The sequence below is a fragment of the Macrobrachium rosenbergii genome, chromosome 8, assembly GCF_040412425.1.
Source record: "Macrobrachium rosenbergii isolate ZJJX-2024 chromosome 8, ASM4041242v1, whole genome shotgun sequence".
Classification (NCBI taxonomy): domain Eukaryota; kingdom Metazoa; phylum Arthropoda; class Malacostraca; order Decapoda; family Palaemonidae; genus Macrobrachium; species Macrobrachium rosenbergii.
The window spans coordinates 10,651,030-10,675,544 of NC_089748.1; the positions used below are offsets into that span (position 1 = coordinate 10,651,030).

At 43.1% G+C, this 24,515-nt stretch overlaps 1 protein-coding gene across 1 annotated transcript in view; it reads left to right on the forward strand.

Moving 5' to 3' along the window:
- LOC136840600 (NBAS subunit of NRZ tethering complex-like) overlaps positions 1–24,515 on the forward strand; it is a 791,298-nt gene that overhangs the window by 707,652 nt on the left and 59,131 nt on the right. Inside the window, 6 exon segments of the mRNA XM_067107278.1 lie at positions 1,854–1,993; positions 2,770–2,901; positions 21,148–21,281; positions 21,500–22,389; positions 22,507–22,699; positions 23,861–24,001. Coding sequence (XP_066963379.1) covers positions 1,854–1,993; positions 2,770–2,901; positions 21,148–21,281; positions 21,500–22,389; positions 22,507–22,699; positions 23,861–24,001 — 1,630 coding nt within the window.

The window sequence follows — 24,515 nt, forward strand, 5'->3', positions numbered from 1 at the left end:
CGCAGCATCACCCCTGCTGAATTACCTGACGACGTCCCCCTGTCCAGAAGTCACTGAGAGACTTTCGCTTGAGTCCTAGTCGAAATAGTTCCTACGCTGCCTACACCGAAGAGTGTCATATCCAGCCACTCACCTCTGCGCACTGATGCCTTACTAGTCTGCCAGTGCCCCTATCATTCACCGTATTTCCCTCTGGTGGGGGAACCCTGAGTGACAACGCTTCTGCTGATGCCCTACGGCAGACCCTTGGCTCTATGAACCTCACATCTTGTCCACGGACCTAAGGTAATGTGATTGGAAGTTGTTTGTCGGCCCCTTGCCTATAACCTACCTGTGCTTATATACCTGTTCTCCTATTTCCTTTACCCGTATTCCTGATCCTCTTCCTCAGAGATTCCTGTGATTTTGATTGTGGTGGAATTGTGATCAGTAGTGACATAGTTTAACTTTCATTCTCGTACTTGTGTTAACTTGTACAGTAATCATTACATGAAACAGTGCCTTAATGTTTTTCCTAGGTAAATTCATTGTTGTTTTACTCGATCCCATTCATATGTGTTCAACTTTCCTGCTCTTGCAGATCCATAACATTGAGTCCCTGTTGTGTGGTATCAACTGTAGATCAACGGTGCCACCTTCCTGCATATCCAGGTGCCATATCCGGACCATCAGCTGTGCAACATTCTCGCTCATTGTACCCCCTACTGTGCATCTTTTGGATCCTCCCTGATATCTATTTACTTGTTAGCCTAACGAAAGGGCCTAGAGTATAAGATTTGTGGTTGTGGCACATTGCTTGAGTACTTTGTGATCCTTTTGTGTAACGTGATTCTTGACAGTGCCACGGAGCTCCATTGATAGCTCCTGTACATATTTTATCTTGTGATTGATTAAATGAATTACAGTATACTATTTAATGTTACTCTTAAAGTTTACCTCCAACCTTTGCATTTATTGGTAAATTTTGAGTATTTCTCACTTTTAACTTTCTCTGTTTACCAGAGCACAGCCACCCTCAGTCAGGTGTAGTTATCAGAAATCCTATTTAGAGCCACCTTTCCAAACATACGGCATCGTAATTATGAACGGCTAGTATATATATATAATTATATAATTATAGATATATATATATATACAAGAATATATATATATGTACAAGTTTCTATATATAAATATATATATATATATATATATATATATATATATTTATATATATATATATATATCCAAGACAGAATACATACACACCAAGACATCTACATATTGATAAATCATGTATGTGTGTCACTTCGCCTCATGTTAGGGATGATTGTATGCAGATATCTTCCATATGCACACAAAATAAAACATAAATTAGAAATTTGAAGTACAAAAGCATAATATAAAATGTAACAGAGTATATGGCCATTAGGAAAGTGAAACAGTGGAGTTGTAGATCTCAGTATTGTATTCGACATTCTTTTTCTGCATTTTTGCATCTTTTGAGGGATAATATATCCCTGGTTGCTTTGGAATTAAAGAAAAAATTTAAATGATTTAATGAGTATAATGTGTAATATCTGTTAGTTATACCAGTAATTGCTACAATAGTTTCATTATACTACTGTAATACTTTATCCGACTTTTAGCTTATATTTCATGTCTGTCAATTTTAATTGCCTAAAAATTGTCCCAGAGGGTTATGGGCAGTAGCCACCACTGTATTCTAAAACATATTGAATATAAAAAGAAGAATCCTTTATGTATAAATTCAGTATTGTCCATCAGATTTTTTTTGTGGTCCTTAAAAATTTCCTGAGTCAGCACTATGCTGCTAACTTATAACATGAATTTTTGCAAACTATTTTTTCCAGCTGGATGCAACCACTTCATGAACTGTCATCACGAGGAGAGAAAGATATTCCTCTTTCTGAGTCAAATGCAGACTTCACCCGGCAAGGATGCCATGCATTTTATTCAGATATCCATGATGAACCTCACATTAGTACTATAGGTACGTCAGATAACAAATGGGATGCTTCATTATCATTTGATTGGTATGCTATTGTTTTCAATTAGTTTGAGCTCACTTATTCATATTTCTAGATGATCATGGAGCTCACTCAAAAGACATTTTCATTAAAGGCAGAAACAGTGCAACTGGGGCCAAAGGCATGTTGCAAAGAACCTGGTGCACCACTTACAGTTGGAATGTCATTAAGAGATTACATTTTTTTATTTATTTGACATAACACTGTATTTTATTCACATTAATAAGAACATACTCTGAACAAGTCAGTATCATCAGGGACATTAATAGTCCTTGAATTGGGGCATAATAACTGAGCAATAATAACCAGAGATAAGGTAACCATTTCAGAATTGAGGTAGAAAGTGCTGTTAGTAAGTGGTCATTGGAATGCATTTTTAAGCAAGTCAGAAGGCTGAAGCAAATTTTCCCTAGTATTTTAATCTTTATTGTTTGGCAAAGGGAACAGTAAGTTTAAAATGATAAAGTAAAAATTTCAGTAAAGTATTTAGAATATAACAAGACTGGATTTAAGTGCCCGGTCGCTTTTCCACAAAGGTTTCAAAATATTGAATATTATTTTGTTGAACACAGATTTTTAATATAAAAGATTTGATTCAGAAAGTTTGTTCCATGTTAGGCTCAAAGTTAGATTAGTTGCCTGAGTACACAAAAGAACTCAGATCTTTTAAATATGGCTTTCATTTTTCATTTACAACTGCATTTGGGTGCAATACTCAACAGTTCTGAACTCCTTACAGGTGCTAGTTACAAGAGTTATGCTCCACCCACCATCAACAACCCAGCCTTGGAATTCTCTTTGGCTCTTCTTCGCATTGCACTGATTGAGGAAACTCTCACACAGGGGAACACCATTAAAACCAATAAAACAGGTATACCAACTTTTAATAATTAACAAATAAACAGACTAAAAGATGATGATCAGTTTGAGAAGCCAATTTAGAAAGCATTTACTTGAAAAGTATTGCAGTATTTTTGTTTTTTACTTTATTTTTATACATAAGCATTTTTCATTGCATCAGAAAATTATTGGTTGTTCCAATTTTTTATCATAATCCTTATAGAAACTATCAATTCTAATCCAGTAACCTGTACCCAGCTGTTAGTAGGCTATGCCTGTTAGAATTTAAGAAGCCATATGATAGCTTGATCCGATATTGTAGTTTCCATGGCTTAATTTTGTGTGTAAGCATTCTCTGTCATGGGCATTTATTTTACTGAAAACGCATGTGTATTAATGAGGTTTTTTAAGAGAAAAGGCCAGTGGGTTAAGCAACTTATTGTAATGCCAATTTTTTAGCCCAGGCCAAAAGAAAGAGAAAAGAGTAAAAAGAACAAAGGTGGGGTCTAACCACAGACCTGCCTGTTAAAGGAAGAATGGTTACGAGTCAAAACAGATGCAGGAAAAGAAGTTTAAAGCTTGGAAGGAAAGAAATTGTTATGGAAAATTGAAATGTAAGGATTACTGATTTTCACGAAACAAATATAGAAAGAGGTGACTTTAAGGATGTTACAAGAGATGAGTTGAGAGTGGGATCATTGAGTCAGTCTTATCAAGGAAGAAGACAAAAGAACCACTGTAAATATGAGACCATAACTCTAAACTGGGACATTTAAGCCTAACACATAGCTTTAATAACATAGATGAAATAAAGAATGTATAGCATTCACCCAATTTCCTAGGATAGATTTAGCATTTTGAATGATGTGATATCTCAAAGACAAGTCAGGAGCAACCTGGACACCCGAAATACTCATAGAAGGAGAGGTTCAATGAAATTTTCATAAAAAAAATATTGAAGAATTGGGGTCACTGAATTTGACCAAGCTCTAGGCTCTCCATTCAAATAAGCCTTACAGGATCAGAGTTAATAATACCAAGGCCAAGAAACAGTTTGAAAGATCAATCCTATCAAAACCCCGGAACAGCAGATGAATGATTTTAAAGCCCCACACCAACATTCCTTATCCATACTTACACCAGGTTCACCTGAAAGTCATTCCATGATGAGATGAACTCGAGAAGGTCAGTGATAGCTAGGAGAAAAAGAACAGGTAAAAGACCAGAACCAGAGGAACTCATGAAAGATGCAGAGGGGATCAAAGGTTGGGCCATCAACAGCTACTAATATAAAGTGATTCCATAAAAAGCTGGAAAGAAACTTAAGGAGTGGAGCTTTAAGCAGAAAGTTTGACTAACAGAGCTTTATGCCAGAATATTGACTGTTTGGATGCTAAGGGTGCCTGCAAATGGTTTGCTGAATCCCCTTAGAGGAGGTGACCAAATATTAAAATAGGAAAGGTCACTAGGAGATTTTGCCTTATGGAAGCCATACTGATGATCAAAAAGAAAAGAGATCAGTGTGTTAAAGAAAGCAATAGTTGGCTCAGCAAAGTTTTGAATAATTAAGTTATATTAGATGTTAAGGCAGTAAGATGTAGCCAAATAAAAAGTGTCCACACTTGGTAAGATAAAACAATCATGGCATGTCAGATTACATTTTCCATCAAGAGGAAGGATAAAAGCAGTACAGTATTTGATTAGACAAAAAAAAAAAAAAAAAAGCAAAGAACAGGACCCAGCTTGCTTGTACATTTCTTGAGGAAAGGACAGGAAATGATTAATTCCAGATGGGGAGATGACATTCTTAAAACTGCTATGGTAGAAAATTACAGGGCTACCACAGAATGTTGATTTTTTAAATAGTGACAGTGTTAAACAGTAAGAGGTGATTTCAACACTGGATTTAGATAACTCTGAAAGTCCATATTTGAAAATTAATTAGCTGGAAGTAGCAACTGCCAATATCATGAAGCAAGGAACTGACCCATCAGCTTGTTTAATGAAATAAAGTGAATTTGTTGTCTTATAGCATTTTTAGTGAAAGAGTACCACCTTTCTCCCTGATAAAAAGAGGTCTGGATGTTACTCTGTGGAATTTCTTAAAAGGTAAGATTACAGTGTATAAACAGGACATAAAACTGGTCTTAGGAAGGGGCACCAAAAAAGGAGACCACCTGTCCTGTGGGTCATTATGTTCTTTAGCTAAAAATCTAGGGTCAGTGGAAAGGAGGACCTGGTCAGACGGGAGGAAGTTAACAAATTATCAGTTCTAGTGGCAGAGGACAGCTCTGAGATCTCTAGCACCTGAAGTTTAAAACTTTAACAAAATAAAGTCTTCCTTAACAGATCCTGGTAAGAGCATTGATAGTTATCCATCTCTGATGCTAACTTAAGGAAATCATTGAGAAACCACATGTAACAGACTGACAAGGCTGATACTGGTCTCACCAGAGCTCTCAAAATGCTCTGGGGATAGATGAAAAGTAGGAATCTGTAAGGAATTTTAAAGGCTGAAATAATAAAAATAGGACTGACTGGTGTGTTCTGAAGATCCAAGAGGGGAAAGGCCTTTCTCAAACAATGATCTAAAGAAGGAACTACCTAAATTAGGTGTCATGAGTTTTGGCTTCAGATGCTTTTTAGAAAGGAGGCATTTTTTGACTGCTGAGTCATACTGTCTAAAGAGTAGAATCTCTTTTATCTGATTCTAAAACAGAGTGTTGAATGGGTCAATGTTTGCTCTTTTTGAGGTGTAAATTTATAAAGTCCATAAAACTAGGGCATTCTGAATGCTTGGCTGACACAGTCTTGGTTTGACTCAGTTACAATGGGCTTGGGATCAAGGAAACAAGAATCCCAGTTCCTGATGGAAGAGGGAAAAACTGCATTCGGCCAATAGGGGCTACTTAGGGCTGGTTGACCTTTGAATGTCCTGAGTTTGCATTAAAACTTTTACATAAATTTATTGGGGGAAAAGATCAAGAAATAAACTTCTCCCAATTGTTCCAATTTTCTGAGTCATCCCGTGTCTATGGTGAAATTCCATGAGGGTCCAGAATTTCTAGGTATAACATAACAGGGAGCTTGAAGTTGCTCTCAGGAAAGAACACTACCCCTTGGAACCCGGCGGCAAATCCATTTGAAAGATTCCTCGGTCCAGGGACCACTCCGTCTCCAGTGAAATACCAGTCCTGGACAGGGAATCTCACCCTATCAAAATCCCCGAACAGGTGGGTGGCTGACAGGTGCCAGCCAACACTTGTTCGCCAGGAGAAGATGGCACCTACCTCATTACATTTTCTAGCCTGATTTGGAGCCGCCCTGTTGATGCAATGAACTACCACTTCATTTTCCAACACCAATTTGATATGAATCTGTGATGGGGCGAGGATTTTCATTTCAAAGTTAGAAAGTACCATAGCTTCTTGGGGGTTTTATGGAATTTTTGAAACATTGTGGACCACGTTCCTTGTACTTTTTGTTTTGGTGAAATCCCCAGATCTTATTATGCGTCTGTGTGAACAACTAGTGCCGGAGGGGGAAATTGAAGCGGAACTCCTTGGACAGTTCTTGACAGGTCCAAGGTTGTCTTGTCTTTAAGATTTGAGGAATGGAGGAGATTTTGTCTCTGAGCTTGACCTGCTGGTTCCGCCACACTCTGTTTATGTCTTTTAATTTGGCTTTTAAGAGCAGGTCTGTCACTGAGGCAAGTGAAGAGACCCAAGGACCCTTTCCAGGTTGGGATGCTGATGATTTTGAGGAATCTCCTGGTGAGAGATGCTATCTCTTTCCTCTTGGGAGGCGGAAGAGACAGCGTGTGAGATGACAGATCCCACTGGAGACCCAACCACTGAAACCGGGACTCCGGAGTCAGGCGGGACTTCTCTCTGTTCAGTTGAAAACCTAGCGACTCCAGGAAATTGATGACTATGGACGTAGCTTTCTGACACTCCGGAACTGTTGGTGCCCAAATTATCCAATCGTCCAAATATGCTGCTAGGGATATCCCTCGAGACCGGAGTTGTTGTACTACCGTGTCCGCCAGCTTTGTGAATATCCTGGGCGCAATGTTCAGACCGAAGGGCATGACCCTGAAGGAGTAGGCTTGATTCCCGAGTCTGAAACCGAGGAACTGAGAGAAGTTCAGCGCAACCGGGACGTGATAATAAGCGTCTGAAAGATCGATAGAGGTGGTGACGGCTCCACGCGGAAGTAGAGTCCGCATTTGAGCTACCGTAAGCATGCGAAATTTGTCGCATTTTATGTAGAGATTTAGACGCGACAGATCCAGGATCACTCTTTGCTGATCGGAGTCTTTTTTGGGAACAGTGAATAACCTGCCTTGAAACTTTAGGTGCCTTACTTTCTTTATTGCTCGTTTGTTGAGCAATTCTGTCACATAATCCTTTAGGATTGATGTGGGTGGCTGGTAAAACCTGGTTAGAGGAGGAGGGTTTTTGATCCAGCTCCATCCTAGTCCTTTGGACACAATGCTGTGTGCCCAAGGGCTGAAGGTCCATTGGTCCCTGAACCAAAACAGGCGACCGCCTACCTGTGTTCTCTCAGTGGGAGGAGTGGGTTTATTCCCCTACCACGTCCAGGTCTTCCCCTTGGGGTGGTGTTGGGCTTCCCTCTATGAGGGGCTTTGCCTCTTCCTCCCCCTTGCAACCCTATTAAGGCCGTGAAAGTAACCACGGCCCTCATATGTGGGGTTGTATGCTGGTGAAGCCACATAGGAGGGTGCAGCTGGTTGGACCAGCACATACTGTTGGGGGTGAGCCTTGGAAGTAGAAGGCTGTGCTACTGCCGAGACCGGGACGGCTTGGACTACCGCCTGATGGTGGGGCCTCTTATGCCTCCTGAAGCGTTTGCCTCCTCTCGAATGGGGCCGGCCGATTCTGGGGTCTTACGCTTATAGGCAGAAATGCCCCAGCGAGAACAAGACTCTGGTTGGCCCGTGTAGCCTCGGCCATAACGTTCGTGACCTCCTCTTCAGGGAAGAGGTTAGGTCCCCAGATCGAGCTTTTAACGAGCTTGTTAGGCTCGTGGCGGATAGTCGCATCGGCAAAGATGAACTTCCTACATTCCAGTCTGGCCATGATAAATTCAAACAAGTCAGACTGGAAGCCTGCCAGCAAGGATTTAGCCAAAACTTGGAAGAATGGTTCGTCCGAGCAGGAGACGGCAGTAGCTTCAGTAAGGCAGACGGAGTTCAAGGACCGGGCTAACTTAGTCGAGCATCAAACTCCGCTTTCAATAAAGCTTCCGGCAGCTTGGGGAGCTGCTCACTGAATTGCGTGGAAGCGCAGAAGGGTCCAGCTTCCCGACCGTGAAAGTGGACGGGCGTCTATCCAGAACTCATTACTTCCTGGGAATACCAGGAAGTAGGGTCTGTCTCTCTTAGCTGTGGTAATGGATTACCATCAAAGCACGCTCGGGCCGTAGCCAGAGCGACTTTGTCCAAGCAAGGGGTGGGTAGGTTGTCTCCCAGGGCGAACATAGTAAAGTTGCCCTTGAAAGGAGTCAACCGTATTATCTGCCTGCCACTCCGTCAGAGTGCGCAGAAGAGCCGACTGAGCTTGGTCCCTAGGGACGATGACAGTCTCCCTAGGAACCTTGTCTGACCGAATCCAAGCTTCCTCCGTAAGCCTCACGAAGCCTGGGTAAGGGGGCAGAGATCGGGGAAGAACTCCAATTCCTCCAACCGCCTCGTGCCAAGACCATCAAGTGTCAGCTTGCCATCATGTTGGATGGCCCGAGTGCGACGCCAAGGGTTACCGACATCGAACGGGGGAGGTCCGCAGTGTCGGGATAACATACTGTGGTTCGGCTGGGGTGGGTGAGCCATTCCCGCCAGTATGTTATCATGACTGGCCAACTTCTCAGAGATTTTATTAAATCTCGAATCTAGGTCCTCTGTAAACCGCTTATAGAGCTGATTTGCAAAGGCCTCTGATCAAAAAGCAGGTTGGCGAGGAGGGCTTGGTTTTGCAGCCCTCTTACTCGCGCCTTTGCTGGAGGAACCAGACTTGCTCCCGGAGGCTACAGGTCCTGAAACCTTAGCCTTCGACGGGGGGAAGGGCGATGCCTTCTTGGAAGTCGAGGACTTGTAGCCCTTCGCCTTCCATGAAGTCTTCAACTTCAACTTGGGGATAGCAGACGGAGCTCTATCACCCAAGGAGGAAGACTTCACAAAACCTGCGAAAGAAGAGATGGATGAAGCAGGGGAGTCAAATAAAGGGGGGCCCGCCCCAACAACCTCACTTACCTCACCACTTACCACCTGGTCCTGCTCTATGTTCATCGGTTCCAGGTTAAGATCCATGGCGGCTACATCCTCCGAGACCTCAGCGTAGAGGATATCCACTTGGGGTGGCTGGGTCTCATCCCGGATTTGCTGGATGATAGGGGTGGCAAGGTCTTCAGGCACTGCGGCCGCCACCCGCGCGCGGGTAGAGCAAGTCCCTCAACCTGGCGCCGAGGACGTAGGGCTTCCCGACGGAACGTTCCTGCCAAACCCAGCCACCCAGGCCCGGAGGGATTCCAAGGCAGACTTCTTGGAAGCTTCGTCCGCCTGTAAGAAAACCAACAATTAGCTAAGAACGAAAAACCATTCGGGAACCTCATAAACAATATACAACATGAGGAGCATAAAGCGGGAGTAAAAAGACTGTCACTTACCGACTCATCCTGGACAGTTGTGCAGAGAGCGAAGCAAACCTCACAACCATCAGGGTGCCAGACAACCAGGTCATCCAGTCGGACCGCACAACCAGCGTGGGTCCGCAAACCACGTGACCGTAAGGTTGTTGGAGGGAGGCGGTGCACCCGGCTCCTCACAGCGAACAGTCTGTAAGTAGAAAAGTACATGAACCTCCCACCCTAAGCAAACTAAAGCTGGCAAGGCCAGGGAAACTCAACTACAACCGGAATACTCCGGTGGAGAAGAACTCCCTAATCATAAACTGGGCCAATAAGCTCCAAACTACATAGAGTGGAAGGTAAAGGTTTTCCAGACCCGGAGTACTCCGGGAATGAAGGAAAGAGAAACCAGGAACTAACCATAAGGGCTGCCAGAAAAAAATAACTTCAGGCGAGAGCCCCATATGGTATAGGACCGGACTCACGTATATATATAATATATAATAAATAAAGGAGAGTACTCCTGTAGATAAACAGACTTATCTAAAAACAATAACAAAAATAATAACAATAACAAGTGATGGTAAAAACTCAAGAGAACGGAAGGATCCGCTCCTCTATAAAATGAAAAACCTTCCGCTACTTACTTCCCGCCGGAGAAACAAGACGGGTAAAATGCTCGTATGTTCATAACATAGGCTGAAGCAATATATTTTACCGTATCAACGTAACCCGACGGGGAGACGAGAGGAATGGATAGTGACTCGAACACGTTCGAGTAAACAAACCACCAACCCCAATACAGCGATGCTAGGGACGATATGGGAGGGAGCGAATCCCTCAACCAACAGGAGAAGTCCCTGAACTCGGAGAAAACGCCATCTAGCGTCACCCGCACGAGTAGAGCAAGGCTGAGAGAGGGGAGGGGGGAGGGGGAGGAGTAGGCTACCAGGAAGGAACAGGAGACGGGGAAAAACATATCACCCGCTCAACTGCACCATACCTCCCAGACAATGAATCCTGGAAGGGTAATCTACAACTGGAAGCAACGCAACCCAAGCCCGACTTCTACCTAGGCGAAGCCTAATATGGACCTAACCTAATATAGGCTAGGAAAAGGGAGGAGTGCAGAAGGGAGGAGGAAGCAACAGGGAGAGAAATTTTGTGCCGAGAACCAACCGGGATCGAGAATGGCGGGCAAGGGGCGACTAGCCTAGAGGAAACACATCCAAAGAACTCGATTCCCCCCAAATGGAGGAAGAGAACTAAGGGGCTCACTCTGCCCACCTAAAAACGATCCCGGAGGAAACAGCAACAAAACCCTCAACCTGAACTCCCCACCCAGGGCAAGGGGATGGAAGCAAACAAGCCTACTCCACAAAATAACCATCACACATAAAAACTAAAATGTGCTCAACAGAGAGCGTAGCCTACCTCGGGAAGCGGTTAGATCTGAGGCTGCCGCCAGCACACCGAGGTAAACCACCCAATAAAATAAAAAAAAAAAATAAAACTAAAAAGAGAGCACCATTTTCAAGCAAAAATTAATTAGCCTAGCAAGACCAAAAATAAACAGGAACCCAACCTGGGGGGGGTACCTAGACGGGGCATCACTCCCACAAAGGCCGACAGGCCAATTGAAAATCGTAATTCATAAGGGGGAGCCACCGCGAAGGAACCACCAGGAAGGGAACTAAGGGGGCAAAATCTATCTATAACGACGAGGAGACAACTCCAACTGAAAAGAACAGAAGGAGTCGCCTCGCGGTCTACATGGCTGGCGGGGGACGCCGTGGCGACATAATAAGATCTCAATATTTATGAAAATACGAGACCGTAACAGCCAAAAAATAGAACAAAACCCCACAAGAAGATGGTACTTAACTTTGAAATGGTAAAGCTGCTCGACGCCATCACAGATGCAAGAAAATTCAAATAAAATGAAGACGAGCACACAAAAGAAACAGCGAATTCACGTGCTAGAAAATGGAATGAGGTAGGTGGCGCTGGTGTCGCCGTCCGGGCGGGTGTTGGGTGTGGGGCTGTAACAGCTCACCGCTCTGTTCGGGGTTTTGATGGGAGAGATCTTTCGAGTGTAGTTTCCGTGGTAGTGGTATTTCACTCACCCCTCCTTATACCGACGTCTTCCTAGAAGACGCCGACTGGGGGTAGTAACCCCAGCTTTCCTGAAAGCTCTTTTTCTCTGGTATATCTAGCAATGTTATACCTAGAAATTCGTGCTGTAATGGAATTTCACCGGGTGACACGGGACCTCCCTCAGAAATAGATTTTTCCTTTGTCAAAATCCATTTTTTGAACTTGAAAATCACTCTGATGACATGTTGTCATTATAAAATAAAATATTTTTTCAACTTGAAAATCACTTTGATGACAGGTTGTCATAAAATAATTTAATGAGACCATTTAGTCCCATTTTTAGATTTTCATAGGGGTTGCTATTGGTATTCATTCACAAATGAAATATGGAAATTGGAGCAAGACAGAGTTAAAGTTGGACAACCTATTGGGAACACGAAAAGTAAAAGGTAGAGGGAACTGCAGCTGGTGCTGAAGGGACACTACAAAGACCTTTCACACCAGCTTACTGTGTGTTACTATATAGCACTGTAATACACATGTTGAGTTATACCAAGATTTGCTCATATTTTTAATTGTGTTCTGGAGACTTTTTCTTAAAATAACTTTAACCCTTCAAAGGTAGTGCATTGAAATTTGAAGTGTATATAGTAATACCATAATTTGGGAATGAAGTTCCAGTTCATTACTTATGTTACTGATACACCTTACACAAGAGAAACTAATGGCCCTTAGTTTTGTTGAAAACATTAAGTTGACCTCTTCCAAATAATTTTACAGAATACCTAAATAGAATTGATTACACCTGGACCAGGAGATCTCTGTCCAGTAGTTAAATTATGAATATGTTGACAGTATTGTTGTAAGAATTATAGAAAGATTGATTTTGTTGAAATCTAGGGTATTTTCCCCTAGAGTAAAAATTTTGAAAATTATAAGTTTGGAGTTAATCCAAATTGCTTCAACAGGTTTAAAATATCTTTTCATTATTATTATTTCTGAGTTCAGTCCCGTGTCAGCCGGTGAAATTCCATTACAGCACGAATTTCTAGGTATAACAATGCTAGATATACCAGAGAAAAAGAGCTTTCAGGAAAGCTGGGGTTACTACCCCAGTCGATCGTCTTTAGAAGACGTCGGTATAATGAAGGGTGAGTGAAACACCACTACCACGGAAATATACTGAAAGATCTCTCCTTATCAAAACCCCGTAAAAGAGAGGTGAGCCGTTACAGCCCCACACTCCAACACCGCCAGGACGGCGACACCAGCGCCACCTACTTCATTCCATTTTCTAGCACGTGAAACGTTCGCTTCTTTTGTGTGCTCGTCCTATTTTGGTTTATTTTTTCTTCATCTACGATGACTTCGAGCACCTTTTCCATCTCTAAGTTAAGTACCATCTTCTTGTGGGGTTTTGATCTATTTTATGGCTGTTTTGGTCTCGTATTTTCATAAATATTGGGATCTTCTTATGACGCCACGGCGTCCCCTATCAGCCATGGCGGCCATGAGGCGACTCCTTCTGTTCTTTTCAGTTGGAGTTTTCTCCCAGTCGCTATATATATTTAGATTTTAGCCCTTGAATTCCTTCCTGGTGGTTCCTCGATGGCTCCCCCTCCAACTTTAGTTTTGTTTTTTTTTGGCCTGTCGGCCTCTCTTGAGAGTTGCTCCATCCCGCACCCCCCCACCAGGTTGGGTTCCTTTTCATTTAGTCTCATAGGCTATTATGTTATTCTTGAAGATGGTGCTCTTATTTTAAGTTTAATGTTTTTAGTTTTATTTGTTTTTTTTTTGGGTGTAGTTTGCCTCTGATGAACCTTATAAAATATTTTGAATTACTCTCGAGGTAGGCTACACTTCCTGTGAGCACATTTTTATTCTATTGTTTTTGTATGATGGTTGTAGTGTGGGCTCCATCCCTTGCCTTGGGTGCGGAGATCAGGTTGAGGGAGTTTTGTTGCTGTTCCTCAGGGTCCGTTTTTTGGGTCAGAGTGAGCCCCTTAGTCCTCTTCCCCAATTTGGAGGAATCGAGTTCTTTGGGCGTGTTCCTCTTGGCTAGTCGCCTTCTTATCCCCTACTCGTTCCTGGTTGGCTCTCGGCACAAAAATTTCTCTCCCTGTTGGTTACTCCTCTCCTTTTTCACCCCTCTCTCCTCCTAACCTATGCTAGGTTTGGTTTTTATTAGGCTACGCCTAGGAGATGTTGGGCTTTGGGCTGTGTAGCTCCTGGAGTAGGCTTACCCTTCCAAGTTCATTGGGAAGGAAGGTTGCAGTTGAGCGGGTGTCATGTTCTCCTTGTCTCCTCTCTCCCTTCCGGTAGCCTACCTCATCCCACTACCCCCTCAGCCTCTCCAGCTTGCTCTACGTGCGGCGTGGTGACGCTAGATGGTGTTTTCTCCGAGTCAGGACTTCTCCTATTGGTAGAGGGATTCGCTCCTCCCATGACGCCCCCAGCGCTCGCTGTGGTGGGGTTGGTGGTTTGGTTGCTCGAACGTGTTCGATCCTATCCACCTCTCGTCTCCCCATCGAGCCACGAAGTTTGGGTTTAGGTTTGGCCCAGCCTATGTTATGAACATTGATCCTTTACCCATCTTCGTTTCTCCGGCGGGGAGATAGGTGTGAGATGATTCTATGTCACGCTAGCATACAGACTCCTCCGGTCTCCGGAGGGTTACCATCATCGTTAATTTTGTTTTGTTTTTATTATTATTATTATTATTTTGTTTATACCATATATGATTCCGGTCCCACACCTGGGGCTCCGCCGTTAATTTTCTGGCAGCCCTTATGGTTGGTTCCTGGTTTCTCTTTCCTTCATTCCCGGAGTCCTCCGGGTATGAAAACCTTAAACTTCCACTATGATGCATTTAAAGCTTATTGGCCCAGTTTAATTTGGGGAGTTCTTCTCCACCGAGTATTCCGGTTGTAGTTGAGTTTCCGGCCTTGCCGGCTTTATTTTTGCTTAGAGTGTGAGGTTCATGTACTGTTATCTTTACAGACTGTTCGCTGTGAGGAGCCGGGTGTACCGCCTCCCTTCAACAACCCTACGGCACGTAGTGTGCCGGACCCACGCTGGTTGTGCGGTCCGGCTGGGCGACCTGGTTGTTTGGCACCCGATGGCTGTGAGGTTTGCTTCGCTCTCTCCTCAACCATCCAAGATGAGTCGGTAAGTGAAAGTCTTCTTTCCTCCGGTCCATGCTCCTCATACGTTCGTTGTTTATATTCTCCGAATGGTCTTTGCATTCCTGACTAACCACAGGTTTCCTTGCAGGCGGATGAAACTTCCAAGAAGTCTGCCTTGAATCCCTCTGGGCCTGGGTGGCTGGGTTTGGCAGGAATGTTCCGTCGGGAAGCCCTACGTCCTCGACGCCAGGTTGAGGGACCTGTTTTACCCCGGCGCACGGGTGGCGCCGCAGTTCCAGAAGAACTTGCCACCCCTATTATCCAGCAGATCCGTGATGAGACCCAGCCACCTCAAGCGGATATCCTCTACGCCTGAGGTCTCGGAGGATGTTGCCGCACTAAATCTCAACTTGGAACCAATGAATATAGAGCAGGACCAGGTGGTAAGTGGTGAGGTAAGTGAGGATGTTGGGGCGGGCCCTCTTTGTTTAACTCCCCTGCTTCATCTGTATCATCTTTTTCAGGTTTTGTGAAGTCTTCCTCTTTGGGTGATAGAGCCCGTCTGCTATCCCCAAGTTGAAGACTTCATGGAAGGCGAAGGGCTATAAGTCCTCGACTTCTAAGAAGGCATTGCCCTTCCCCGTCGAAGGCTAAGGTCCCAGGACCGGTAGCCTCCGGGAGTAAGTCTAGCTCCTCCAGCAAGGGCGCGAGTAAGAGGGCTGCAAAATCAAGCCCTCTTCCCAGCCTCTTTTTGACGCACAGGCCCTGGCCACTGAACTGTACAAACAGTTCACGGAGGATCTAGACTCGAGATTTGAGAAGATCTCAGAAAAGTTTGCCACTCATGACAATGTACTGGAAGGTTTGGCTCGCCAACCTAAAGCCGAACCACAGTACTGTTATCCCCGACACTGCGGACCTCCCCCGTTTGATGTCGGAAACCCTTGGCGGTTCAGACCGGGCCATCCAACATGATGGCAAACTTACCTTAGACGGTCTGGGCACGAGACGGTTGGAGGAGTTGGAGTTCTTCCCCCCCGATCTCTTGCCCCCTTATCCTGGCTTCGTGAGGCTTACCGAAGAGGCCTGGATTCGGTCAGACAAGGTACCTAGGGAAACTGTCATCATCCCTAGAGACCAAGCTCAGTCGGCTCTCCCTCCGCACTCTGACGGAGTGGCAGGCAGTGAACACAAAATTGACCCCTTTCAGGGCAATTTCACGATGTTCACCCTAGGTGAAGATCTTCCCACACCTTGCTTGGACAAAATTGCTCTGGCCACGACCCGAGCATGCTTCGATGGGAATCCCTTTCCTCAATTGAGGGAAACAGACCCTACTTCCCTGGTATTCCCAGGAAGTAATGAGTTCTGGGTGACGCCCGTCCACTTTCACGGTAGGCAAGCTGGACCTCTTTGCGCTTCCACGCAGTTTAGCGAGCAACTCCCTAAGCTGCCGGAATCATTGTTAAAGGCGGAGTTTGAGACCTGGACTAAGTTAGTCTCGATCCTGAGCCCGGCTGTCTTACTGAGGCTACTGCCGTCTCTCCGGCTCGGACGAACCCTTTTTCCAGGTCCTGGCTAAGTCTTTCCTGGCGACCTTCCAGTTAGACTTGCATGAGTTTGTTATGGCTAGGCTGGAATGTAGAAAATTTATTTTGCTGACGCGACAATCCGCCACGAGCCTAACAAGCTCATTAAAAGTTCAATCTGGGGACCTAACCTCTTCCCTGAAGGAGAGGTTACATGTCATGTCCGAAGCTACACGGGCCAATCAGAGTCTTCGCTCGGTGGGGAATTCCCACTTATAAGCGCAAGACCCCAGAATCGGGCCGGCCCCAGACGAAAGGAGGAAAAAGGTTCAGGAGACATAAGAGGCCCCATCATCAGGCGATGGTTCAAGCCGTCCCGGTCTCGGCAGTGGCCCAGCCATCTACCTCTAAGTCCCAACCCCAACAGTATGTTTTGGTTCAACCAGCTGGCGCCCTCCCTATGTATCCTCACCAGCATACAACCCTACATATGAAGGCCGTGGATTTTTCACGGCCTCAATAGGGTGGCAGGGAGGAAGGGCAAAGGCCCCTACAGAGGAAAATTTTAACACCACCCCAAGGGGGAGAGGACGTGGTAGGGGGAACAAACCCGCTCCCTCCCACTGAGAAGACGCAGGTAGGCGGTCGCCTGTATTGGTTCAGGGACCAATGGACCTTCAGCCCTTGGGCACACAGCATTGTGTCCAAGGGACTGGGGTGGAGCTGGATCAAGAATCCTCCCCCTCCAAACAGATTTTACCAGCCACCCACATCAATCCTACAGGATTATGTAAAAGAATTGCTCAACAAACGAGCAATAAAGAAAGCAAGGCACCTAAAATTTCAAGGCAGGCTATTCACTGTTCCCAAAAAAGACTCCGATCAGCAAAGAGTGATCCTGGATCTGTCGCGTCTAAATCTCTACATAAAATGCGACAAGTTTCGCATGCTTACGGTAGCTCAGGGCCGGACTCTACTTCCGCGTGGAGCCGTCACCACCTCTATCGATCTTTCAGACGCTTATTATCACGTCCCAGTTGCGCGGAACTTCTCTCAGTTCCTCGGTTTCAGACTCGGGAACAAAGCCTACTCCTTCAGGGTCATGCCCTTCGGTCTGAACATTGCACCCAGGATATTCACCAAGCTGGCGGATACGGTAGTACAGCAGCTCCGGTCCCAAGGAATCCCTAGCAGCGTACCTGGACGACTGGATAATCTGGGCTCCAACTGTTCCGGAGTGTCAGGAAGCCACGTCCATAGTCACCAATTTCCTAGAGTCATTGGGTTTTCAGCTGAACAGGGAGAAGTCCCGCCTGACTCCGGAGTCTCGGTTTCAATGGCTGGGTCTTCAGTGGGACCTGTCCTCCCACACGTTATCTCTCCCTCCTTCCAAGAGGAAAGAGATAGCATCTCTCACCAAGAGGTTTCTCAAAATCAGTCAGCATCCCGTCGGTCCCAGGAAAGGGTCCTCGGTCTCTCAGTTTGCTTCAGTAACAGACCTGCTCTTGAAAGCCAAATTAAAGGACATAAACAGGTGTGGCGGGGTCGAGGCAAACACCAAGCTCAGGGACAAGGTCTCCTCTATCCCTCGGATCTTAAAGACAAGGCTGCGGCCTTGGACCACAGTCAGAGGCCTGTCCAAAACAGTCCCACTTCAGTTTCCCCCTCCGGCACTAGTTATCCACACAGACGCTTCTCTAAGCGGCTGGGGGGATATTCACCAAAACAAAAGTACAAGTACAAGGAACGTGGTCCACAATGTTTCAGCAGTTCCATATAAACACCCTGGAAGCCATGGCGGTCTTTCTAACGCTGAAGAAAATCCGCCCTCCCAATCGGATTCATATCAGGTTGGTGTTAGACAGCGCAGTGGTGGTTCATTGCATCAACAGGGGCGCTCCAAATCAGGTCGAGTAAACCAAGTAATGGTAGCTATCTTCTCCCTGGCGAACAAGCACGGTTGGCACCTGTCAGCCACCCACCTAGCAGGTGTCCGAACGTGGTGGCGGATTCCCTGTCCAGGACTACCCGTTGGAGACGGAGTGGTCCCTGGATGCGGAATCTTTCCAGTGGATTTGCCGCCGGGTTCCAGGACTCCAAGTGGATCTGTTCGCAACAGAGAGCAACTTCAAGCTCCCCTGTTACGTAGCCCCAACCTGGACCCTCAGGCGTTCGCCACAGAGCATAATGACAGTAGATTGGAACAGTTGGGAGAGAATTTATCTGTTCCCTCCAATAAATTTGCTGCTGAAAGTTTTACACAAACTAAGGACATTCAAAGGTCAACCAGCTCTGGTAGCCCCTATTGGCCGAAGAGCAATTGGTTCCCTCTCCTTCAGGAACTGGGCTTCGGAGTCTTCGGATTCCCAAGCCCATTCTGACCCAGACAGTACAAACCAAGACTGTGTCAGCTTCCTCAAGGATTCAAGATGCCCTAGCTTTATGGACTTTATAAAGTTCGCAGCTCAAAAAGGAGCATACATTGACCCTGTCAACACTTTGTTTTTAGAATCAGATAAAAAGAGATTCTACTATTAGGCAATATGACTCAGCAGTCAAGAAGTTAGCCTCCTTCCTGAAAGCATCTGAAGCCAAAATTATGACGACTAATTTAGGAGTTTCCTTCTTTAGGTCACTGTTTGAGAAAGGCCTGGCTCCGGCCACTATTACCACAGTCAAGTCGGCATTGAAGAAAGTATTTCTTTACGGCTTTAAAATTGACCTTACAGATTCTTATTTTTCATCCATCCCCAGAGCATGCGCTCGTCTGAGACCAGTATCACGTCCACATTCGGTTACTTGGTTTCTCAATGACGTCCTTAAGTTAGCGTCAGAGTTGGATAACTTACATTACTCTTATCAAGATCTGTTAAGGAAAACCTTTATTTTACTTAGTTTGGCTTCAGGTGCTAGAATTTCAGAGCTGTCAGCTCTCACTAGAGGTGATAATTTTGTTAACTTCCTCCCATCTGGAGAAGTCCTCCTCTCCCTGACCCTAGATTTTTAGCTAAAAACGAAGACCCACAGGACAGGTGGTCTCCTGGAAGGTGGTGCCCCTTCCTCAAGATCAATCTTTATGTCCAGTCCATACACTTAAATCTTATCTCTCAAGAACGCCACAGAGTAAGTCGGGTCCTCTTTTTATTAGGGAGAAAGGTGGTACTCTTTCCTTAATGGTATAAGACAACAGATTCTGTATTTCATTAAACAAGCCAACCCAGACTCAGTTCCTAAAGTTCATGATATTCGAGCAGTGGCTACTTCTACTAATTATTTTCATAATATGGACTTTTCAGAGTTATCAAAATATACGGGTTGGAAATCACCTCTAGTGTTTAAACGCCACTATTTAAAATCACTCGAAGCCCTGAAATATTCTACTGTAGCAGTGGGAAGTGTCATCTCCCCACATTAAATAATTATATCCTTTCCTTTCCCCCCCGCCCGCCTACCTCATTTGCTTCTCTGCTTGTTTTCCTGGTCGTTTATGCCTCACTGCCTAGCTCTTCATATTGATATATTTGTATTTTATGATGGAAAACTGTAATCTGATTAGCCATAATTGTTTTTTTTATGGGTACTGGACAGTTTTTATTTGGCTCCACGTACCCCGGATAATTGTATATGTTATTTTCATTATTCTTGTCTCTTATGTGTTTAGCCTAAGTTTACATATATAGTTTTAAGGTTGTGTTTCTTGTTCTGTGCACATTTCATGTTTCACTACTTTAAGTAATTTTAAGATTTTTGGGGTTTCTCCCCATCAGACCGGGGACCTCCAGTGTTTTGTAGTGTTAAGTTTATTGGTGTGCCTTATAATTAAGTTGCCTTACTTTTAAGTATTCTTGCTTCATGGAAGAGATTCCTTAATTAAAATTATTTTCGTTACAATTTTGCCTTTTCTTCAGGTGAACCCCCTTGTTTTCCAGTAGTAGCAGTCTTGGCATGATTCTCTATCACTATTTCACCGGCTGACACGGGACTGAACTCAGAAAGGGATTTTGACAGAGGAAAAATCTATTTCTGAGAAGGTCCCGTGTCACCCGGTGACCCTCCCTGTCTAGTCTAGTACTCCCTCCCCTTCTTGCACATGCCAAGTCTGGGGTTAGTGCTAGCATGGAATGAAGTAGGTGGCGCTGGTGTCGCCGTCCTGGCGGGTGTTGAGTGTGGGAGCTGTAACGGCTCACCTCTCTTTACGGGGTTTTGATAAGGAGAGATCTTTTGAGTATATTTCCGTGGTAGTGGTGTTTCACTCACCCTTCATTATACCGACGTCTTCTAAAGACGATCGACTGGGGTAGTAACCCAGCTTTCCTGAAAGCTCTTTTTCTCTGGTATATCTAGCATTGTTATACCTAGAAATTCGTGCTGTAATGGAATTTCACCGGGTGACACGGGACCTTCCTCAGAAATAGATTTTTCCTCTGTCAAAATCCTTTATTATTATTATTATTATTATTATTATTATTATTATTATTATTATTATTCTTATTATTATTATTATTATTATTGTTGCTGCTGTTATTATTATTATTTTATTATAATTATTATTATTATTTTTGTGGGTTAACTGCTTATGGTTTAATATACATCTAATATGAGAATAACGTGTAATGATACATGATTAAAAAGCAGAGAGAAAGCAGTGCATCTGTGAAAGAAGATAAAAATCTTTTGAGCAGTGGGATTGGAGGGTAAGAGTCAAAAGACCAAATAAAAATAAATTTAAGAGATTGATGCAGTTGATGACTGTACACAAGTTCCTGTCAGTGGAAATTGCAAAGTAAATTTTGAGATATTGAGATGTTCTTTGCTGTTGGATTTAGCACATCACTTTGTTCATTGATTAAGCAGTCTTTTCATTGTTCTTTTAACTGACAGTTGTGGCAGAAGTTGCAAAAGCAATTTTACGGGAAGATCTTCCTTTAGGTCTATGCATATTGTTCATGCTTGAGCAACCTGATGATGCAAGAGCAATTCTTTCAAGTCTTCCACGCACTGATGTATCACTTCAGGTAAGCCTTCTTAGCAGATAAAGTAATGGGTTATTCCTTTTGTCAGTCTTGGTTTACTTTATAGAAAGAGTCATATGAATACAAAACTGATGTAACTAATTATAAGCTTAAGTGAGTGTACTGTATAGCATTCATCATCCATAATTTAAAAATGAGAGAAATTCTGTTTAGGTAAACTGAAGATTTTCATTGCTCAGACTGTTTTTCTTTCTTTACAGATGACTCAATATTATTATGCTTTGCAAATTTACACTTCTTTGTACCCATGGACTAAGCCCACCATTGCCCCTGTTTTCTTACATAATCCTACAGATGTCATTGATTGTGTCTCAGTAATTGTAGATAACATAAAGGAAGAGCAACAGAATCCAGACATATCAAAATTCATTGAATTTTTCAAAAGCACTCAAGAGCTTGTAGCAGATTATGTACAGGGGCAGGCTCTTCAAAGACTGGGTGCTGGAGTAGATATTGATAGGTTCTTGACAGACAGCAGCTATAAGGAGGATACAGTCTTAGGTCTGGCCATGACAATGGAGGAGGAAGTCTTGAACTTAGCCATTACACTTGCTCACAAGTATGACGTTTCTCTGTGGCAAGTGTACATGACTCATCTTCAGCACCTTTTTGATTCTGATGCAAGTACCACCGAGATTAAGAATCACATAGATCAGAGAAATCTGATTGAAACTCTTAGCAAAGATTCAAAGGAGTTTGTGATGAGGATGGAACAAAATGTCCTGTTGACAGTGAATGGCTGTGACCATGAGCGCCTCCTTTTGTACTACTTCCTCATTGAACAGTGTGGTACAAAAGAAGATAGTAAAACAGCTGCTGCACACATAAAGCTCTTGAAGAAACTCAAGGGTTCAGCCAAAGGTCTGAATTATAAGATGTTACTTAAGCCTGATACTGATATTTTGGCATTGCTTCGCCCAGTTTTGACTGCAGAGAATGTCAATAGCCTTGCTAAAGTTGCCAAGAGTGTGCCTTGCAGAGAAGGAGCAGGTATTGAACAGAGTACAGTGTACTGTGCTTGGGCTCAAAAGTTCTTCTTTGACTCTGCAGGAAATAAGAAACCAAAAACATCCTCAGATTGGATTCACAGGTAAAATGTCTTGTTACTGGCTTGAAATAAAGAACAATATATTTTTTTTAAATATATGACTATTAATAAACCTCTTAATAGTTAAGATTTTTTATTGCAATGTATTGCCTTTCACAGGTATGAAGCATGCAGAGAATATATGCAAAAGATGAATGCAGATGATGTACTTAAGTTTGTAAGTCAACTGGTATTGTCAGGGGAAGGATGTCAACTTGTGCCTCTAGAAGCTAGGATGGAGATAACTAGGGGATGGAGATAACTAAGAGGTGTTTTAAATTGCGAATCTGTCAGCAGCAAAGAGAAAGAGAAGGTATAGATATGAATCTGAAGTTTCTTTTTATGAAGCAGCTTAAGAAATCAGATTCACTGTTGACTGGTAGGTTTCCCTGGCATGATATTGGAACTTTAAGATTTGTTGGGCATGGATAAAGTACTATAAGTACTGTATTATGTTTTGTAGAATTTTGTTAATGAGAAGCTGACCAAAAGATTCTTGTGATGGTATATTTCATGAGGGATACTTATTTTTGTATAGGGATGTCCTTTGAACATCATTAATTTTACATTAAATCTGAAGGTTTCTCTTTTTGTCCATTCAGTTTGCACTGATATTTTTATCTTTGCACTGTCATTAAGAAATCACAGTAATTTTCACTGTTGATCTTGCTACTTTATATGTAGTTTTCATTTCAAATATTATATGAACAGACATAAATGTAGAAGTATATTGTTTCCTTTCTTATGATATGAGAGTAGAATTTAACAGCCAAAGTTATTTGTTACAAGGCAAATATTTCTGTCATGGAGGCTTTTGATAAATTAAAACAAGTACTTTTTATTTTGAAAATAGCCCCATATTGGGATGATTTTTATCCTTTTTGAATTGGTCATGGTCTTTTGATCCATGAGCATTCAATGAAATGGCCCAATCCCAGAATGCAAAACAATTAAATAATGTTTGATTGTTATACAATGAATTTCAAGACAGGTATGTACAGTGTTTTCAGTTTGTGCAGTTGTTAAACATTTAAGTTGTAGTTTAATAAATAACATTTTAATAATAACAAACCCTTCAGCCCAGTCCTGTAATAGCTAAGAATATTAAATTAATGTTCAAGTAACAGTTTAATACTAAATAATAATCCATATCTATTACATACTTCTCTGACTGAATGGCCCTATTCCCTTCTTGTCCTTTTTCCTAACCCTCTGAAAATACTGTATTTTCCAAATGCTGAACACTCCTCAGCAACTCAATTACTGTACATATATGATATTTCTAGTTTACTCTAGCCTTGAATCTCAGTCCTGCATTTTATAGAAACACCTCTCTTCTCTGTTTCTTATGCATAAAGAAGAACAGGCCTTGTATACACATCAGTATACAGCTGTGAAATATTTCCAGTAGTCTTTTTAGATAGAATCCTTTTAATAAAGGGTACTCTACATTTAACTTTGTAATTCTCTCTAGGCAGATGATGGTAATGATAAATGGAAAGCAGCAGCAGAAACAGCAGAGCGATGGGAGACACATCTGAGTCTTTTGCGCTCAAATACTTTCCAGAAGCTTCAAAGTAGTAAAGATCCGCTTCTCAGAGAATATGCTAATAGGGTAAGATACTTGTTCATATTGTAAAGTTTGCAGGAATGATGATAAAGGGATGCATGTAATTTGTTTCTCAAAATGGTATTACATTTATACATTTACTTTTTCAGTGCACGGTGTAGGCTTATGTTCTCTTTTATAATCCATAGTAAACAATACATGATAGATAGATTAATGCTTTATTTAACTTCTTATCTTTTATGCCATATTTGTAGGTCATGTATATGTGCATACTTGCCTTTTGCGTAAATAAGAGAGGTTTGACACTTAGCAACTGATCCCTCAGACAACTTGATTGTTTGGCCCATTTAATAAATAATATAGTCCCAACCATTGTGCAACTATTTAGAAAAATTCTAAATTATTTGGAATGAAAACTTGGGCTGCGTTACTCTACATCTATTTGGTTAGTGTTGGGTGAGTGACATCAATGGATGGAAGCTTAGCTCCTCCAGTGAGGTTCTCCAGCTAGTTTTCCACTCCTGAGAGAGGGAGATGAAGTTGTAGATGAAACAGGTTT